Genomic DNA, 16,368 nt, shown 5'->3' with positions numbered 1-16,368 from the left:
AAATTCTACAGTATTATAAGTCAATCATTCGGCCTATCCCTCTATCGAGGTTACCTCTAGTGACTAATTTATGTGTTTAGTTTTTGTTAATAATCATAAAATCAATTTATTAATTTGGTTAGTTTAGTTCTCATATAGGTTTAAAAAACAAGGTCGTTACATAAGCCCCATAGAGATCATGCTATCAAGAAAATGACAATTCATATGTCATAGTCTAACATGCAACATATTAAGGGACTCAATCAAGTAAGCAGAAAAACTAACGCCATTATCATTCATAACACTTGGTTTGCATAGTTCATAAATTACATAGCCTTTTCCAACAAATGTATTGTTCTTAATGATAACGCATTTTCCATATTAAAAAACTAATTTAAACCTCATTCTAATCAAGTGTATAACAAGAGACAAAATTCTTTCGAAGATTCGGTACATCCAGCATATCTAGAAGGGTCAAAACCTTTCCAGAAGAAAGCTTCAGATTCACATTTCCTTTTGTAGCAACCTTTACCCTAGGCAAATTTTCCATGAAAATGTCCTTCACATCCTTCTCGTAGGAGGAAACTATAGTATGATCATAACAAAGATACTTGGTTGCAGCTGAATCAATCCACCACTCATTTAAGCCACAAGCAATGAGTGCTTTAGTAATGACCCCCACAAACTCTTCCGTAATATGTGCATAGTCCTTTTCTTTTTGTAAAATTTATATTCTTTAACAAAATGTCCATTTTTCTCCACATACATGGTATCATTTATTCTTTTTATTATTCTTGTCTATTTTCTTGTTTCTTTGGTCATGTAAATGCTTTTTCTTTTGTGGTCAAGAACTTCGGTTTTCTTGACCTTTCTAATTATTCTCAGTAAAGTAGGACTTAGGTACAGATTCTAAATCCAGATAATGTTTATTATGGTTTCTAACTTTCTATTCTATAAGTATATGAATGATGAGATTATACAAGCTCACGTCCTTTCTCTTAAGTTTTAGAGAGTTTTTATACTCATTCTAAAATGAAGGTAGTTTCTCAATTATTACAACAGCTTGAAAGGCCACATTAATTACTATACCTTCAGACGAGATTTTATGAGAAAAATTTTGTAAATTAGGCACGCGATCTACTACAGACTTATCATCAGATATCTTAAAATCAATATAACGACTAACTACATACTTTTTTATTACTACATCTTCTGTTTAGAAATTCTTCTCAAGATGATGCCATAGTTCTTTAGCAGTGAAGAGATGGTAATATATATCATAGTTTTTGTTAGTCATCACATTCATAATATGATTTTAGCACATATGATTATCATTCTTCCATTTTATAGTTTAGCAGATGGCTGCTGGCTCATCCACCTCAAATGATGGGGTAAGAGTTTTTGATAACGTAAATCAACTTGAGAGTAGTTAAATATAATTCCATTTTATGCTACCATCTCTTGAAGTTCTTCTCATAAAAATATCAATTTTATGAGTCTATGAGATAATAGCAATAGTGCCAAGATTTTTTAAAGATAAAATTGTCTTTAAATTGTTGGTTCTAAAATACAGAAATATAACAGAAAATCCAAAATAATAAAGTAGAAATAATAAAAGAAGAATATGGAGTATCGAGGCATATTTATATCGCCCTCTTAAAGACATATTTGCTCTCACGGGAAGACATCCCTGATGCACTAGGTCCTAGCAAGTCCACTTATTGGATACAACAACTCTTCTCCATGGTGGGTATCTAGTCCCTATTGTTTTCCCTAGGAGGATTTTATAGTGGGTTTCTACTTATTGGTCCTTTGGAGGATTTTATAGTGGGTATCTGGTCACTATTATTTTTCTACGACGTGGACCACCTGAAATTTATATCCTCTCGTTCTTTGGATCTATAAAAATGGATGAAACACATATATCATGGTTGAGCCAACTAAGCACCGTCCACTGGCTACCGGGCTAGTGGCAGGGGAATAGCCGGTCCGTTTCTATAAAAAGGTGTCAAATCTAATGATTAAGTGGATCATACAAAAAATAAACTTGGGTTGCATTGAATGCACATGGCATTAAATACAAGAATAATTTTTGGTGTGGTCTATTTGATAAATAGATACATCACGTGGGACCTGTCCATAGAACTACCTGTTCGTGGCTAGAGACGCGCGGGGTAGGACGCAGTATGCGTTCCTTGGGGTACCGACCTGACGTTAAATACCTGTCGGGCCTACAGCCATGAAATGAAATGGAGTTGCACACGTGTGAGCCTCGAATCGCTCCTGTACTAACATCAGTGGTCCTACCAACCATGCGAGTAGCTTTGCCATCTCTTTCAGCTCCAAAAACCTCTCTCTGTCCTGGACGGAAATCTGCATGGCACTCATACACGTGCCTCCTCACCTTTCTCCATCTGTATTCCTTAAAACCGAAGAAACAAGAAAAAATGCCACGCCTTCGCTACACATATACATATAATAATCATATATACAAATCCCTTTCTCTAAAATCCTGATCTCTCGCCCAAACGCCCCCCTAAATCCTACATATCAGGCAAAGACTCACTAAAAAGCTATTAAAGATATCGTCCAAACGGCGCTAAATGGCTTTCTCGTCACCGTCAGACTGCGCCTCTTTCTCCTGTCTGAGTTGAATCCCCTTAGACCATACTCTATATACCGTAGTCTCGGTGTATCTCCCTCTCCAATTAATCTCCTTCTATTCTCCCGCTAGGGTTTTATAAATGTAGAAAACCCAAAACCCTATTTTTTTTTTCCTTTGAATCATGGCCGTCGATCGGAACTCCATCCCGAAAGATCTCCGGCCGTTGAATCTAAATCGGATGGCGCCGGACGATACTCCCATTTCCGAGTCCTTCCATCATAGTCCCAGGTTCAGACCCGTTTTCTACCCTACCTCCGTCGCTGTCAGTTCGAATCCGGCGTGGGCCCCACATCCATCCGCTGCCGCCGGTACTTGCAATGCACCGCCGGCTGATCTTCCCGGCGATGACGCCGGGGAAGATCTTCCTCCGTCGAAGAAAATCAAGATGCTCTGCAGCTTTGGTGGCAAGATCCTGCCGCGGCCCAGTGACGGTGTTCTCCGGTACGTCGGCGGGCAGACGCGGATTATCAGCATCAGGCGGGATGTCGGGTTTCATGATCTTGCGCAGAAAATGGCGGACATCTGCGGGCAATCCGTCGTCATCAAGTATCAGCTGCCCGACGAGGATCTTGATGCTCTGGTGTCGGTCTCCTGTGCTGAAGATCTTGATAACATGATGGAGGAGTACGAGAAGCTGATCGAGGGGTCGTCGGATGGATCTGCAAAGCTGCGGATGTTCTTATTCTTGGCTTCTGAGCTCGATCAGTCGGGGGTCATGCAGTTTGGCGACTTGTCTGATAACGGGCAGAGGTATGTTGATGCGGTGAATGGGATAACAGAGAGCGTTGGATGTGGGTTCAAGAGAAAAGAAAGCGTTGCAAGCGCATCGTCCACGCAGAATTCAGAGGGGCCCGGCGGTGTTGGCGAGGCCATGGATAGCTCTGGGATTGGGGATGGTGATGGGGCATCATCATCGCATACAGTGTTGTCTCCGACAGGTATCGTGACATCTCCTGATTCGGCCAGATTGACGTACGTGCCTCCCAGTACAATGGTGTTTGCAGAATCTCTGCCATTGAATCTTCCCCCCATCTCGACGAGGTCCGCTGAGCCTGAATCGGAGAGGTCTGTGCCTGCAGCTATGGGACAGCCAGTGTCTGCCTTTGATATGCAGCCTGCTGTTGGAGATTTGCGCCCAGCTACAATGTATCAGACTTATGTGGATTCTCACCAAGAGGCGGGCAGTTACCAGCAGAATCCTTCCCAAATTGGGTGCCCTGGTACTCAGCCATTGCCTGTTGCTGGATCCATTTACGGGCGCCCCGAACACCTGCAACAGCTTCCGTCACATCCGTTGGTGCCAGCAGTACAAGTTGCTACCACTTCATCTTCTCCACGTGTAAAACCGAATGGTGGGGCGCAGTTTGTGCAGGTGCAACAAATGCGGGTCGATCCTTATTTGGAGGAGAGCCCATTTGGGACACGGGTAGTTCATCTTCCCAGCGATCAAAGCTATAAAGCTTTTCAACAGCAATCCCAGTCCCAGCCTCCTGTTCCATTGCCGGGACAAACTGTTGAGCGATATGGCTGGCGTGTGGTCCCACCACCTGAGCATTTGATATGCACAGACGGGTGGGTAACTCATCAACAGGGTGGCATGCCGTTGTCTGAAAAAATGGTGCATTTGGAGGACTGTTACATGTGTCAAAAAGCAATACCTCATGCACACTCAGATACCTTGCTACAAGAGCAAGGGAACAATGCTGGTCTCTTTAAGTCTGTTTCAGACACGAATGCAGTTTTTCAGAGTCACCGTTCCGATGAGAGCATGAGACCTCGGCCTCCTCCACATAGGGTAGTAGTAACTAGTGCCTTGGCAGAGGGTGCCATGACCGAACGCCAAGATGATCATGCACTGGGTGCGGAAGTGACTAATCTTGGTTTTCAAGGAGCAGGAATTCGGCCAAGGTTTATGGGACACATCGATCCTACGTCCCACGAGCTTGCTTCACCTCAGCTGGGGCTATATGGGCTCTCTCAAGTACCTGATGGGCATCACGACAGTGCTTCTAGGACTATGTTGCTTCCCTCGAGTGTGATAAACTTCAGTGATGGACAGACTGCATATGGAATGTTTGTGGGCAATCTTCCTCAGTCCCACCCTGATGATGCTCTGCAGCAACCTTCTACACAATTGCAGTACAGGACAGTTGGCATTGACATCCCCCCAGTAAGGACTCTACCTTTCCAAACTTCAGAAACTCCGGTTCGAGATGCCGCCACCGAATATCCTTGTAAGCATCCTGGTTTTGTGCCAAAAGAAGGTATTGCGGACTCGTGCTTTTCGTGTGACCATCTTAGGCCCATTGATGGTCGGATGGAAGCCTTCCGTATAAATCCACCTGAGATTTCTGGAACAAGTGAACAGTATAGATCTCATATTAAACCGAATGTTGCTGCCCCAAAAGATTTAAGGCCTGAAACCACAGTCTTGAGTGTAGAGAATGGGATGCGAGTAACAGAACCATTTACACAGTCAAATGCCTTTATGAAGACTGTAGCAGTTCCTGATGGGAATTACCATAAGCAAATTGATGGCTTACCATCTTCTTTGGAGATTAATAGCTTGCATGATTTTCAACCCATGGAGTCCAGTCAGGTATCACCTACACTAGTAAATCCCGGTCCATACCCACTTCTGAAGGTGGCCGTTGAACCTTCAATTCCTAGTGAGATGTGGCATGGTGCACCCACGTCATCGTTTTTCGATCCTACAATCCCCATTGGAGAATGGAAGGATGAAGCTCAAAGGTTCCACACTAGGAGGGTTTTCAATGAAGTTCCTGCAAATTGTAATGCACCATTTCCAGTGTCAGATGCAAGCACAGGCAGTGGGGTGGCAGGAGATAGTAGGGATCCTGCTACCTCAAACACTCTTTTCAGCAACCAGGATCCTTGGAATTTGCAACATGATACTCATTTTCCGCCTCCAAAACCTGTTAGGGTAGCTAGCAAAGAGGCATTGGCTCCAAGGGATTCAAGTGGTGAGAATCATTTGGGTACTAATGGCAATTTGAGAACAATGCGGTTAGAGGACGGAGGTTATCAACAGCAATCAGATGGCTTAAACAAGGATTCATTTCCAGACCTTGGCCGATCCAGCAAAGGTTAGAAAGTTGTTATTATACCATATGGTTTACCTTGATTTGGGGCATGTCTCGTATGGCTCCTGAAATGATACATGTCAGTGTGTTTTGAATGTTAAACAGAAGTCTCATAAGAGTGGTAGCAAATTTCCCAGATTTAGTGCTTCATTGGCAAGGAATCACATATCTGTATCTTACATTTAGGGCTAAATATCTGATATGTATCACTTGATATGTGTTGCATCAGATGATACTTTAAACCACGAACTATACAAACAGTTTCATGTACCATATAATGACCTCTTTAGGTTCTTGCTTTAAGACTGAAACATTTATTTATCATTTTTCAATTGCTGTTATAGGGTCAGCAGAGGAGCAAATCAAGCAAGAACTGCAGGCTGTTGCTGAGGGTGTAGCAGCATCTGTTTTTCAAACATCTACCTCTCCTGAGTCTGTCCTCTCAGGCTGCAAAATGAATGAACAATTGACTGCTGAAGTCAATGTAGATGGAGAACTTCACGAGAGTGATTTAGCCCCACAGAATTCAGTGACACAGGTTGATTTCAATGGCGGTATTTTCTAAATTTATATGTTTTCTCACCATGAATTATCCCACGGGAATTCAGAACCAACAAGGTAGGTTGGTGCTTTCGGAGTAGCCTGGGAAAGTGAACCTGAATCAAGTGTGCTTCCATTTTCCCACCTTTCCAGATATGTACTGGATGGTTGTGACATATCTCACAATTTTGGTACCAGCCTATCGTGTTGGCCTTGGGGAGCTGAGAAGTTCAAAATGTGGCCTTATCTCTTACGACGTTATTGTCAATTTGCTTACCTTCATTGCAATTCAGGACCTCAAGGCCAAATTGTTGGATCAGATGAGCCCCAGTTTACCGCCAATTACAGATGGCATTAACCGCTTGCAGGTTAGAGGCTTGATGCTTTTGGTTCTTATTTGTCATGTTTCTTTCAGTTGTGTTCACATGCTATTGATTTCCTTATTCATTTAAGTCCCTTGCTTTCTTGGCAGATAATAAAAAACAATGACCTTGAAGAGTTGCGGGAACTGGGTTCTGGCACATTTGGGACTGTGTATCATGGGAAGTGGAGGGGTACTGATGTTGCGATAAAACGAATCAATGATAGGTGTTTTGCTGGAAAGCCTTCAGAGCAGGACCGCCTGGTTGGTGCCTTCCATTTACGTTGACAATGTTCCATCTTTCATCTACCTTCAGAGCTGGAAAGCCTTTCATGCCTTTTGTGTGCTCATTTTGATGCCATATTGTGGGGTTTTTTTTTTTTTTTGCATATAAGCAGAGAGCTGACTTCTGGAATGAGGCGTGCAAGCTTGCTGACTTGCACCATCCAAATGTTGTAGCTTTCTATGGTGTCGTCCTGGATGGCCCTGGGGGATCCGTGGCGACAGTAACAGAGTACATGGTTAATGGTTCTCTCAGAAATGCTTTACAGCGGAATGATCGGTATTCTTGCTCACTTGTTTTTATTTCTTGTCTTATAATTATTTTCTTTTCATTAATGATGTGAAGTGAGTGCATGCTCTACTTATTGCATGGCATCTGAATGATGGAGGAAATTTTACTTACTACTATTTATCATCAGGACCCTCGATCGGCGCAAGCGTCTCTTGATTGCTATGGATGTGGCATTTGGGATGGAATACTTGCATGGAAAGAACATAGTACACTTTGATTTAAAAAGTGACAATTTACTTGTCAATCTGAGGGATCCTCAACGTCCTATATGCAAGGTAAGCAGCTTTTTCTTTACACTGGGATGTTGGATGGAATTCTTTTCCGACATTTTGGAAGAGCCATTTAATTCGTGTTACTCAGTACTATGTTCAGGTGCTTGGTTTCTTGGTTATTGCAATTAATAGTTGTTTGGCATTTAGTTTTAATAATAGAACTAAGCTGTGTGCTTCATGTAGCTTATAAAAAAAGGGCAAAAGAGCTGAATGGAAATTCCATTAACAAACAATAGATTGTGCTAGGTAAAAGAAAATGGCAAGAGCCGGGAAAACTTTCTGATCTCATCTCTAATGAAATCAGCTCAATTGGCATCCCATGGCATCAATGCTAACTAATGGAGTAAGTGAAATAGGTTTACTGATGCATGAATGCCTTGGCTGGTCACATGACTTCTTGTTTCTGATTGATAACAAAAAAATTTAATTCAAAGAAGAAAAAGAGAGGATCCACTGCCCACTAGGGCAGTGGACAATAGGTTAACAAACTATCAGAGATGATGGAGAACTAGGGAGATATGAAGTGATTTGGGCCTCTTGCTGGGGCACTTGTGCATTTTGTGGGGATATCGTGTGACATATGATAAAGGATCTTTAAAGATGTGGAGACTCCTTCCCTATTAAGGGAGTTATAAGGCCACTTTGTGGGCATAAAGACAGTAAATAAAAGGATTTTTAGAAATTTGGACTTACTACCAGTCGTGATGACTCGCAGATAAATGGTGATTTCTTGAGTGCTGCGTTGGGAATTTCAGATGTAAAGATTAATGATTATGTGATGTGATTGTTGTGTACCACTCGAACTGAAACGGAAGTTTTATAGGATAGCTATAAGACCGGCCATGCTTTATGGGACAGAATATTGGGCAGTCAAGGAACACCATGGTCGTAGGATGAGTGTAGCTGAAATGAGGATGTTGAGATGGATGAGACAAGGATATAATTAGAAATGAATGCACTTTGAAGGAGCATAGGAATAGCATTGATAGATAATAAGATGAGGGAAAGCAAACTTAGATGGTTTGGTCATGTGCAATAAGGACTGGTACTGTGCTGGTTGGGAGTTAGTTGGTACAAGTTGAATGCTCTAAAAGGGCAAGGGATAAAGGATGTTGGTGGAGGTAGCAAGAAAAGACTTGATGACCTATGGTTTGATTGAAGTTATGGCCCTTGATAGAGTAGAATGGCAGAGAAGGATTGATGTAGCTGATGCCATTTAGTTGGGATGAGGCTTAGATGATGATATGTTTGAACCATAACCATTGGGTTTGGGGTAATATTTCCAGATATGATGAGCCATCAAACTTCGATATTGGAATATTTCAACCCTGTGATCATTCAATACTTTTTCTTTGAATACGGACTTTCTCCCTAACCCTGTGATCATTCAAAGTTTTAGTATTTTATAATTTTAAATATTTTCAGGACACCCACCATTAGCTGTGTCTATTAAGATAACGGTTGGAATCATCAAAGATGAACTTAAATCCAACAAGCATAGTGTCTTTTGGTTGCCTTCTTCTTTCCTGCTCACATTTCTAGGTTTCAACATTCCCTCCAGATATATTCTTACATGATAGTCTCTGACTATGTTCGTTGAGTATGTGGTCAGGTTCCAATGATCCAAATCCCTAACCATCTATATGCACAAGGCATGTTTAAAAAGGAATGTGCTTAATGTTATGTGGTACTTCGGAATACCATACCTTAAGGGCCTGTTTGCATTAGTAATACACTGTAGAAGTGCAATGATTACAAATTACAATACCTGTCTCTTGAAAACAATAAATTTGACCAACAATTCCTGTGTTTGGATAGGTGTGGTAAAATCATAATGATGATACTTTTACATTACTTCCACGTCAAATCATAGAAAAAATACATTGATGTGCATGTATGTATAGGATGTTTTCATTGCAATACAATATAAAATTGTAATGATTACAAATTCTTTTATCTATCTCTTATTACATCTGTATTTGATCGTTGAATTTATATGTTTAAAGAAATGTTGTAAAATTGTACTAATGACGCTTTTACGATCAGTGTTTTAAATAGCGAATAGCGTGTAGCGTAATGTTCACCCCTCTAAAGCCTGAGGCGTAAGCTACATAGCGTATAGTGTAAGCGTCACGCTACTTCTAGATTTTTAATTAAGGTTACGCTTGGTTCAATAATGTCATGATATTCACTAAATTAGACTGATTAATAATGAAACTTAACAAAATTTCATGATATTTGGTGCAACCAAATGCAACATAAAGTAATAGGAATAGGTAATCATTAGATATAAAAGTAAGGAAGGAGCAACAAAACTGATTTAATACTATTAGTTATTTATTTTTACTAAAAACATGAAAAGATTAACTAATTTTTATTGAAAATAGAAAAATGTAACAAATCATTGAAAACATTAATTGATCTTAATGTCGTAGTGAAAAACAACTTGTAATGTGCGGCGTAGTGTGTAGCGTAGTCTAGATATCGTGTAATGTATGCAAATTATCATATAGCGCGGGCTACATGCGACTTAAGCTATTTTCATGAGCTATGTAACGTTAAGGCTAAGCTACGCTATGTAGCGTAAGCTACATGCTACATAGCGTAGCTATTTATGATCTATCACAATCTAAACAGGCCCTAAGGAGATTGTGATCTATCTTAGAGAGAGATTGTATTATATCTCTTTGATTCTAACTAGGGCTGATCTTTTTTAATCCCCCATGTTATAAATAAAGCTTTCAGGTAGAGGACAAAGTTAAGTCCTCTCCTCCCTCTTCTTCTCCATACAACTTTTCTCTCTCTTCTCTTTCATTTTACATGGTATCATCCTTCTCCTTCCAGTCATCTTCTTCCTCTCTTCCTCCCTTCTTCATTCTGATTTCTGTCTTCTTGTCTTGGTTTTGACGGTCTATCATCCCTCCCTCCTTCTAGGTGACCTCTATATAATGGTGAAAGAGGAATGATATCTCTCCCATCACTGTTAGAGGTCCATTCTCATCTTTATTACTGATTATATGAGCCTACGTGCCCATGAATTCCCTTTGGAAGTGCACAGGCCCATCAGATTTATCTTCACCTCTTCAAAGCTGATCAAATCTGCATCATTTGGCCACCAAAGCTTCTACAGCTACAATCAGTATCACCAACAATCTCCACCTTCACTGGGTCCCATTTTCGGAGCCACCAACACCATCCGGCCTCAGTTCTGGCGGCCCCAACAATGCAACTTTCTTCTTCCGGAATATCCAACCATGCTGGTGGGGTTGTCCAACCAGCACAACAATGCAGGAAATCTTTCCTGGTGGCACTGACCTACCGGACACCATTTTTGGCACCTCCAGCATTCCGGGTTCTAGATCCAATGGCTCCAATTCCACCAGAACCCAAATTCAGCGCCACCAGCAGCGTCAGAATTCCAGTGGCTCGTTCCAGGTTCTAGGTTCCAAATCCAGCAGTTATATTTCTATTGAAATGGGAGTTCCTTTGGGTCCTAATCAGAAGCCCCAAATTTTGATGGGACAAAATTGTCACCTTGGGCTATTCACTACCGCTGTTAAGCTTGATGGCACTAATTACTTATGAGTGTTCACAAGTCGCGCTAATGTATGTAGTTGCTCAGAAGAAGTTAGGCTATATTATCGGCACTAAGAAACAATCTAAATCTAATGATCCTGCTTGTGATGATTTTTTTTTTTTTTTTGAAAGATGACAAAGTATTTATTAGTAAAAGAGCGGAAAAGCTCCAAACATTAGAGGGTTGGACTTTCTTAAGACCGCCAAAGATGTTTGGGATAAGGTTGCCAATATGTATTCCCAGCGAAAAAGATTTGACCAATTTATACCAACTTCACACAGACATTAATAGCCTGCAACAAGGTGATGGAACAATGGAGGAATACTTTGTGAGTCTTAATCAAAAGTGGGAAAAAATAGATAATTGTCAGATACATCTTTGGATTTAGAAGACACGGAGAAACAAATACGACAATGGCACATCTTTAAGTTTTTTGCTGGCTTTCACTGGGATTTTGAAAGTCAACAAGTACAAATTCTTGTGAGAGAATCATCACCCTCCTTAGAATTTGCATATAGTTATATTTGAGGAGAGGCTTGTCACACATCTATGAGCAGTAGTAGTTCTGTTCTTCATGAGAAATTGACCTTAACAACAGATTCCAGACCAATTAAAGGACAAGGGAATGGGTGGGGAAGTGTAGACAAAGACTCTGGTGCACTAAATATGACAAAGTGTAGACACACTCGGAAACATTGTTGAATCTTGAATCCTAGTCTTCAACCTAAAGAATTCTGGTGCAAACCAGATGCCAATATGACTACGACTGAGGGGAGGCCTTCAACCAACAATGATGGTGAGACCCAGGGGATAAAGCAAGCAGTGACCTAATAAAAAGTGGTGGCTCGTCAAGCCTTTCTTTCCATTGCTAACTCCAAAGGGCAGTCAGGTACATCTGTGTCCTCCTGGGTCATTGGATTTACATGACCAGTACAATAGAGGGTTACGTTTCCTGTTCTTCTATTTCTAGCAATATTAGACTTGCTGATGGATCCTTTTCTAAGGTTCTTAGTAAAAGAACCTTCTGTCTTTCAGATTCCTTATCTATTTCATCTGTTGTCCGCACGGACCGTCTTTTCCATCAAATTTGCTGTCTGTCAGTGCCTTGACCAAACTATTGAACTGTTATGTTATTTTTTTCTGTTTCATTGTGTTATCCAGGATTTGGCAATTAAGAAGAAGATTGGTAGTGATGTGAGGATTGATGACTTTTTCTTCTTGATTCAGGAACTCTTGGTTTTGCACTTGATTCTGCTTATGATGTTAGGAATGATTCTGCTTATGATGATAGGAATAAAAGATTGATGACACTTAGCATACTTGACTAGGACATTTACTTCCCAGAAATTTTAATAAATTACGATAGTTTTCAATGTGAGATATGTCAACAATCCAAGCATTGTGGGACATATTACCCTCCAAGTAATACAGAAAGTTTGCGACCATTTTAGCTTATTCATTCTGCTGTGTGGAGATTAGCCCCAAATATTTCTATATTTGGTTTCAAATATTGTCCTTTATTGATGATTACTTTTACCAAGTGGGTTTATCTTTTGAAAAGCAGTGAACAGGTTCCAATGATAAAAAAGGTATTTCACAAGATGGTTCTTGCTCAATATGATACCCAAGTTGAATGTTTTCGATATGACAATGCCTGAAAATATCTAGACAATCTACGTAACTATTTCTTAGCTCATGGAGTCAAATTCCAAACTTCATGTCCGTAAAACAACAACAAAAATGGTTTCGCTGAGTAAAAAATGACATTTGTTGGAAATCACCACTCATTATTTCTTGGCATGTTGGTACTGAAATCATTGTGGGTTGAAACCATTCTCTTAGCTACCTATGTTATCAATTGGGACCTCACCACTGTTCTTAGTGGTAAACATCCATTGCAAGTATTGAATCAAATACTTCTGTTTTTGTTCTTCCTACTAAAGTATTTGGCTGTATGTGTTTGGTACATTTACTGCCATCCTGTGCCAGGCTTGGACCTCAATAAATCAAGTACATCTTTTCCTATTGTCCTGTTAATAGGAAAAGATATATTTCAAAGGATGTTATGTTCTTTAAAAACACACCTTATTGCAATTTACAAGGCAATACGCATGCGTTGTTTGACCTGTTTGACCCTCTTCCTCTCCCAGTCTTTGACCATTCTCCCAATAAACAGGTCCAAAACCTCTGTTCCTAGGAAAGAAATGCAGGCCTGCCTGATGGCAATGGTGCCAGATGAGCACCACCCTTCATATTTTGAACCGGATCAATTGGAATCTTCCCATTGTTCTGCATAAAGGAACTTGATCATGCACATTCCATCCTATTGGTAATTATGTGCCTTACAGATCTTTATCTCCTTCCCATCAGTCTCATTTGACCTCCATATCCACTGTTTCTGTTTCTGACTAAAGTTGCAGCTGTGCTAGCTGATCTCTAGTAGAAATCCATAATGATGAAAGAGAAAGAAAGACATGTTTGTCTTGAAAAAATAGAGGATTTTTGTTCTGGTTGCTGTCTCACCTGGGAAACATGTTCTCAGCTGCAAATGGATATTCAATCGGAAGTACACGTTTGATGGTTCATATAGGACTTGTCTCATCGTCAAGGTCCTCACAAAGATGTGTAGGTGGACTATGAAGAAATGTCTACATTGGTTGCAAATTCGAACTCTTGTTTGTATACTGTTATGAACTAGGCTCTTTACCAGCTTGATGTTTATGGTGACTTCCATGGGAAAATTTATCTGGAGCTTCCCTTTGGATGTCATCTTAAAGGGAGACTGGAAAGCACTTTATGGTTCCAAACAGTTGCCCAGAGCTTGGTTTGAGAAGCTTGGTCATACGATTTATCACATTGGCTTCAATTGGAATACATTTGATCATTTCGTATTTGTAAAAACATGCAATTGGTCGCACATTTATTCTCCTTGTCTACGTTTATGACATCGTCCTCATGGGGTCCAACACCCAAGAATCGATCAGGTTAAGACATTTCTGATTGCATCCTTTGAGAGGAAGGATGTTGGACACCTCAAATACCTTCTTGAAATGGAAGTGGCTCGTTTGCAATGAGGCGTATCTCAATGAATACGTGCTACCTTTCCTTTACGAAGCTAGATTACTCGGTGCTCGTCTAGTTGACACTCCTATGGAAGTCAATTATAAGCCACACACAAGGTATTCCGTATCGGTAATGGTGGCCATAACGGTCACCACCGTTACCGATACGGGTATCAGCCGTAACGGCCGATATGGAGACTTAACGTCCGTTACTACCTCCATAATGGTTAAAACAATAATTTTGCTTAAAAAATTTTGAAAAAATATTTAGAAAATCTAGAATAATATAAACATTCCAAAATTTTATTTATTTATTTTTGTTTTGAACTTGTTTATGGTAGTGCAATGGTTCACTCTTTGGTGAGAGTGTTGTATTGGGTTGTCTGGTGAATTTATGAACATGGTTATCTATCTCTAATGTTTACACATCACAATCAAGCATTAGAATTAGAAATTGGAAAAAATGCATATATATAATTTTTTTTTCCAATTTTTTGAAAAAATGGCCGTCGGAGCTTCTATTTGTCCAAATCGTTTCAATCTACTATTTTAATCCTAAAAACTATAGTGCGAGTGGCCACAATCTGTTGTAAAATGATCTAGGAAGGTGTTTGGAATGAGAAAAGTAGAAAAATGAGGAAAATATGGATTTACATGGAAAAAGAAGTGGTCATTTTTTCGATGGTTACGGGGTTAACGGTCATTATGCCCTGTAACGGCCATTATGGCCCTTGTAATGGCCAATATGGTCCCAAAAAACCATCTTCCCCATTTCACTCTGATGCAGGGACATGTGATGACCTAACCCTAGATGCATGTATAATCAGGTTAAAGAATATTCAAATAAATACACCAATTAACTAACCGTTTCCAATCAAAAGGATTAGATAAATCTCAACACAAAGATGATGTTATTCCATCAGGATCATGCCCCTTAGCATAAGATCACGTAAACAGTAAAAAAGGAGGATGTCGGGTTATGAGGATATCCCAGTAGATCTAGCACAAGTCAGTCCACAATTAAGCTTGGATTTGATTCTACTGACTAACCATCCCTCTTTTTCGTTCGAACTAGAAAGGGGATATTCAGAGAGGAACGAAAGGGGTAAAGGATGAGAGGTTCGAGATGAAAAAGATATAGGTCCTTTTGCCGTCAAAAGAAAAAAAGGATGATTCTTACCTTTTCCTGCACCTTGAAGATTTTAGAAAGAAGGAAACCTGAAGTCGGGGTGGAATCCTCAACACCCAATGGCCAATCCTGAAACCCTAATATCTTAAATAAAGAGGAAGAAATGAGACGAATTTCTATTCATTCAATAATAATAAAAATATGGTTTCTCACAATGTATATATAAGCTATGAAAAAAGTAAAAGTGCATTAAAGCCCTTGGAAATAAGAAAAATAACAAAAGGCGAAAAATAAAGAAAGTTGGAATAAAAAAGTCTAAAACTAAAACACCCGTGTGGTAGGGTGTGAAATCCGACCCATGGATCTTTGGTCGGAGTGCAGTCATGTCGCATCTGCATTCGTAGCGCGTCAGAAAGTGGGTCCGATGGACCCATCGTCCATCCATATCAACTCCTCTGCTCTGCTACTCTGTCGGCGACGCCTCCTCCTCTGGTACACTCTAAAGGGTGCACCACTGATGTCCGCATCACACTCCCTAGTCCCTATTGCATAACGGTCAAGACTGTATCATAACAGATATAAAACACCTCGGCCACATGACTGTCCAAATAAATTGATAATCCTGGCATGTACTACAAGCTTATTGCCCATCTAGTTTATCTCAACATTACATGACCAAACATCATTTATGCCATTGGGATTGTGAGTCACTTAATGCAAAAATTGTGTCATAAATACTTCATTGCTGTATATAGAATTCTTCGGTGCTTAAAAGCTGTACCTGGTCATGGTCTTTGTTATTCCAATCGCTGTAACTTGAATAGCATGGTTTCTACGATGCTGATTGGGTAGGGTTGACCTCTGATCATTGATCAACAACAGGCTACTGCTTTTGTGGGTGGCAATCTTGTCACATGGAAAGCAAAAAGTAGTCAGTCATGTCTCATTCTTTCCAATCACGGTCACTTGAATAGCACGATTTCTATGATGCTAATTAGGTAGGGTCTACCTTTGATCATTGATCCACAATTGATTACTGAATGTTTGTGGGTAGCAATCTTTTCACATGGAAAAGTAAAAAGTAGTCAGTCGTGTCTCATTCTTT

The 16,368-nt window shown here is 40.2% G+C and overlaps 1 protein-coding gene across 4 annotated transcripts in view; it reads left to right on the top strand.

Moving 5' to 3' along the window:
- The first annotated feature begins 2,382 nt into the window (after window positions 1-2,382).
- The window catches only part of LOC131216907 (uncharacterized), a 56,546-nt gene continuing 42,560 nt past the window's right edge, over window positions 2,383-16,368 (top strand). For 2 of the 4 annotated variants that reach the window (XR_009157110.1, XM_058211514.1), the window contains exons 1-6: window positions 2,383-5,751; window positions 6,093-6,286; window positions 6,582-6,656; window positions 6,761-6,913; window positions 7,048-7,211; window positions 7,351-7,498. Coding sequence is in view for 3 of the 4 variants with exons in the window: in XM_058211514.1 (XP_058067497.1) it covers window positions 2,766-5,751; window positions 6,093-6,286; window positions 6,582-6,656; window positions 6,761-6,913; window positions 7,048-7,211; window positions 7,351-7,498 (3,720 nt within the window). In the remaining variant the exon portion in view is untranslated. The remainder of the gene's footprint in view (window positions 5,752-6,092; window positions 6,287-6,581; window positions 6,657-6,760; window positions 6,914-7,047; window positions 7,212-7,350; window positions 7,499-16,368) is intronic. The other 2 variants (XM_058211512.1, XM_058211513.1) reach the window with 2 other exon arrangements.

The sequence above is a fragment of the Magnolia sinica genome, chromosome 10 (assembly GCF_029962835.1).
Source record: "Magnolia sinica isolate HGM2019 chromosome 10, MsV1, whole genome shotgun sequence".
In the NCBI taxonomy this organism is placed as follows: Eukaryota; Viridiplantae; Streptophyta; class Magnoliopsida; order Magnoliales; family Magnoliaceae; genus Magnolia; species Magnolia sinica.
The sequence above is the reverse complement of the archived record's forward strand: the minus strand, read 5'-3'. Positions and strand labels throughout refer to the sequence as shown.